This window comes from Corticium candelabrum, chromosome 1 (assembly GCF_963422355.1).
Source record: "Corticium candelabrum chromosome 1, ooCorCand1.1, whole genome shotgun sequence".
In the NCBI taxonomy this organism is placed as follows: Eukaryota; Metazoa; Porifera; class Homoscleromorpha; order Homosclerophorida; family Plakinidae; genus Corticium; species Corticium candelabrum.
Genome location: NC_085085.1, coordinates 7,688,161 through 7,692,927, shown reverse-complemented (window position 1 = coordinate 7,692,927; position 4,767 = coordinate 7,688,161). Strand labels below are relative to the sequence as shown.

The window sequence follows — 4,767 nt, the reverse complement described above, 5'->3', positions numbered from 1 at the left end:
CTTTACGGCGACGCAGAGGTCGGTATTTGCATAATGCCTTTCACTGTGCCAAATGCACCGAAACATGTCACAGATCGCTTCGCAAATATTTTTTGCAGACTCTAAAAATAAAAGAAGACAACAGAACAAGTTTGGAATCGCTGCGTTGTTTCCTCGATTTACTACAAAAAAAAGGATCCCGTTTGCACGAAACTTCGTGCAAATGGGATCCCACATGTTCTCCTCTGCAGATCGCTTTCCAACTATTTTTTGCAGACTGCAGCGACTCCAAACTTGTTCTGTCGTCTTGTTTATTTTTCAAAGTCCGCAGAAAATAGTTGGAAAGCGATCTGCAGAGGAGAACTTGTGTGTAACGTTGTGTTGCAAGCAAGTAGGCAAGAATCAACGATAATAATATATTACAACTACTGTCTAGTGTATATAACGACTATAATCTAATTACACTAAGAACACTCCTTACATCCCTCTTTCTTTATAGTTTCAATTATAAGAAAAACCCAACTATGTGTAAACAAAACAAAACAGTTATGTGGTGTAGTCTTTTAAATAACTAGGCCTTTTGATAGTTCTGCTGCTCTTCGTTTGTTGTGTTTTCTGTTTGTCTTCTGCAGCTGCTGTTTTCTTCAATGTTCGTGCTGTCCTTGGTTTCCTTTTGTCTGTTGTATTTGTTGTTTCATCTTTGGAATTCCTCCCAGGTGCTATAGGCTTCACTTCTGCTTCTTTAGTTGCTTTCAAATGTACTCGGTTTCTTCTGTACATTGTTTCAGCTGGTGTCTGTACTTCATATGATCTGTCTGACAATTGCTTTGTTACAGTGGCTTCTTGCCATGTCTTTGACTTAGTAAAAGGCTGGATTCTGACTCTTTGGCTTTCTTTCAGTACAGGTAGATCTTTTGCTGTTCTGTCGTAATAGCTCTTTTGTTTTTCCTTTACTTGCTTTATTGCCTTATATTCTTCTGTAACCTTAGGCTTCAACAGGGCTCTTGCTGTCGGTAGCAAAGTCTTTGTTCTTCTATTCATTAATCGTTGAGCTGGACTTGTAGACATACCTTGCGTTGGTGTGTTGCGATAGTCTAGTACTGCTAACCAAGGGTCAGTTTGTGCTTTTCTTGCCTTCTTCATTAGTTGTTTGCAAGTCTTGACAGCGTTTTCCACCTTTCCATTCGATTTGGGATATCCTGGACTGCTTGTTCTATGAGAAAAGTCCCAAGTTCTAGTGAATTTCTGAAACATAGCTGATGAAAATTGTGGACCATTGTCCGTTACTAGTAAATCGGGTATCCCATGTCTAGCAAAATGTTTCTTCAACTGATAGATTACCTCCTCTGATGCTGTTGATTCCAATCAATCAACCTCAAAGAAGTTACTATGGTAATCCACAGTGACAAGGTATTCTCGATCTTGGAAGGTAAAGAGATCTGCTCCCACCTTGGCCCATGGTCGGGTTGGCACATCTTGGTTTTGGAGTGTTTCCTTTTGTTGAGATCTTTCAAATGAATGGCATATCGAACATTTCTCCACATACTCCCTTACTGCACTGTTCATCCCCAGCCAATAGACGCATTCTCGTGCCCTCGGAATGCAGCCATTTATTCCGATATAAGAGCTGTGTATCCTTTCCAACACTCTCCTTTGATAGAATTGCGGTATTACAATTCTCTGTCCACGAAAAATCACCCCATCTTGCACAACTAAGTCCTCTCGGACATTGTAGTATTGTCGTACTCTATGACTTGTTATTTCATGTTTTGCTTCTGGCCATCCTTGCACGATAATGTCAATCAATTGTTGCATGTCAGGATCCTGTGCTGTTGCCTGTTTAATTTCCTGCAACCGTTGCTCTGTTACTGGTATTGGTGTGTGCTGCACCATGTCAATAGATTCCAATTCCTTTTCTAGCTCCGTCTGTAGATGTATTGTTTCTGAAATGTCGCCATTGCTTGCTGATGTTCCATCCATGTATGCTCTTGACAATGTGTCTGCTAGGTACATCTGCTTGCCTCGCTTATAGACAACATTGATCTCGTATTTCTGTAGACGCAATAGCATTCTTTGTAGCCTTTTCGGTGTAGACTGGAGAGGCTTGCGATATATTGTCTCCAGTGGCTTGTGGTCTGTTTCCACATTTACTTTCCTTCCATAGGTGTAGCAATGGAATTTCTCGATTCCGAAAACAATAGAAAGTAACTCTTTTTCAATCTGTGCATAGTTCTTCTCAGTTTCTGTGAGGGCTCTGCTTGAGTATGCAATGGGTTGTCCATTTTGCGTTAGTGCCGCACCCAGGCCTGACTGTGATGCGTCGCACTGCACAGTAATCTCTTCTGCTGGATCAAAATACTTGAGGACTGGAGTTGTCGTACGTGACTGCTGTTTTAATCTTTTCAAATACTGCATCATGAATGCTTGTCCAGCAAAACTCCACTTCCTGGGGAGTGAGCTTTCTGATAGGCTCGCATAAATCTGACGAATTGCCTAAAAATTTTGACAGATAGTTTGTCATACCCATGAGTCTTTGAACTCCTGCTCTGTCCTGTGGCTTCTGCATATTCTGTATTGCTGTCACCTTTGTAGGGTCTGGCTTAAGTCCATTGTTGGTCAAAATGTGTCCCATATATGCAACTTGAGGCATTGCTATTTTGCGTTGTCTTGGTTCAGCTTTAATCCTTTTTCTTTGCATCTGTTCAGCAATTGGATAATCTTGGAATCATGATCCATCCTTGCGTCTTGCTCGGTAGCTCCCATTCCGACTACTAATATGTCATCTGCGATAGTAAAAACTCCTGGCCGGTTTTGTATAGCAGCATCTAGTCTTCTTTGGAGTCTCAGGAGCTGCAGAAATGCTGAAGGGCGTTCGTTTCCATCGGTATCGCCCAAAGGGTGTAGCAAATGTTGTCAATAGACTTGATTCTTTGTCCAATTCGATGTGCCAGAATCCGTTGCGAACATCCAAGACACTAAAAACTTTTGCTTCGGTCAGCTCTGGTAATAAGTCTTCCAATGTTGGTAGGAGGTAGTGGCTTCTCTTGAGTGCGTTGTTGAGGGGTTTCGGATCGATGCAAATCCTCAACTTTCCATTTTGTTTGTGCACCACCACCAAACTAGATATCCAGTCGGTTGGCTTGTCTTCTCTTTGAATGACACTCAGTTTCTCTAATCTATCCAATTCTTTTTCAGTTTAGCCTTGACAGCTAGTGGTATTCTTCTTACCGGAAGTCTCACTGGTTGTACAGTAGAATCAATCTCTACCGTCAGTTTTTCTTCTAAGCGTCCCATTTCACCTTGAAACACTTCTGGATATTTATCTATAATATCCTGTTTTGACAATCCAATTGTCTTGCGTGTTGCTGTCTGTGGTCTCTTTCCTGCTTGATGGTCACCAATTGAATGTTCTCTCTTTGTAGCTTTAGCAGTTGCATCTGCTGCACCGTAGTTGCTTCTAGTATTGCTGTGGGCGCCTTGTCAACTACTACAAATTGAGTGACATACCGTTTACCATGCTTTGGGTTTCTCACTGTCCTTTGACACTTCCCAAGATGTTTAATCTTGATGCCATCATACATGATAAGATTTGATTTGTCTCTTTCAGATTGACAGCTGTTCCGAAGTCAGATTTCCTCAATACATTGCATGTCGCACCTGTATCTAGCTGAAATTTTGTTCTGCGTCCGTCCACTTCCATAGTCGCGTATACTCTATTCGGATGCTGATTAGTGAGAGTGTTCACCGTCTGCTCGTTTCCCGTAAAGCTTGGTTCACAATATTGACGTCGACGTCGACGTCGACAATAGAAATGAATCCTATTCCAGCGTCGACGTCGGCGTCAACATCAAAGGATGCCGCCGACGTCGAGGCGGTTTCTTTGAAGTTTGACGCTCAACTGAGCGTCGGCGTCTTATTGTGAACCAGGCTAAGCGTCAATGTCAAAGCATACTCATTATGAGAGACGTCGCTGCTGTAGGTCTCGTTCTCACTACGATAATCGTCTTCATGCTTCATAGTGTGCAACCTTGACATCTTCCTTGTACTGTTTGTCTTGTCAAGTGGTTTAGATTTACACATGCGTGTGTAATGGTTCATTTTGCCGCATGCTTGGCATTGCTTGCCGTATGCTTTGCAGTACCTTGCTCCTTTGTGGTGAGACGTGCCACAATATTTGCATTCTTGTGGTTTGCCACTCGCTTTGGCACGTTCCTGTCTCCCACTTTCTGCTGCCTTCTTCTTGCGTTGCGCCTGTGCTTGTAGGGCATGCACTGTGTCTTTGGCAGTCATGACTTTCATTTGCTCATTTGTCGATTCACTCGCTCTACACATGTCTGCGCATTCCTGGAGAGTGAGGTTCTTCTTCTGTAGGAGGAGTTTCCGCACGCTGTAGTCCTTGACTCCAACCACAATTCTGTCTCGTACCAGCTCGTCGTGCATAGCTGCGAAGTTGCACGTCTTCGCTAGCTCTTTCAATGCCGTAAGAAACTGATCAAATGTTTCTCCTTCTTGCTGGGCTCTTTGATTGAAGACAAATCGTTCATAGATTACATTTGTCTCTCCCAGACAATATTTCTCCATAGCAGCCAAAACTTTCAGACTTGTCCTCGTCGTTAGCGCAAATGGTAACGAATTATAGATTCGTAGCGCATCAGCACCTATACAGGTGATAAAGGTCGCTATACGGTATTTGTTGTCGCGCACCTGTAGATTGGAGAGAATTTCGTAACTGGTCCAGATTTGCTTCCACTCACGCCAGTGTTGAGCGAGACTGCCTGTTACCGGTAG

At 42.9% G+C, this 4,767-nt stretch overlaps 1 protein-coding gene across 1 annotated transcript; it reads right to left on the bottom strand.

Annotated features, from left to right (window-relative positions):
* Positions 1-381: 381 nt before the first annotated feature.
* LOC134192012 (uncharacterized) lies at positions 382-1,649 on the bottom strand. Its single transcript, XM_062660683.1, has one exon. The coding sequence runs from the start codon at positions 1,231-1,233 to the stop codon at positions 526-528; it is 708 nt and encodes a 235-aa protein (XP_062516667.1). The 5' UTR covers positions 1,234-1,649; the 3' UTR covers positions 382-525.
* Positions 1,650-4,767: the final 3,118 nt, after the last annotated feature.

What these genes read in the sequence shown, in the direction of transcription:
- LOC134192012 (XM_062660683.1), bottom strand. Translation starts at nt 1,233, where the DNA reads ATGTTTCAGAAATTCACTAGAACTTGGGACTTTTCTCATAGAACAAGC.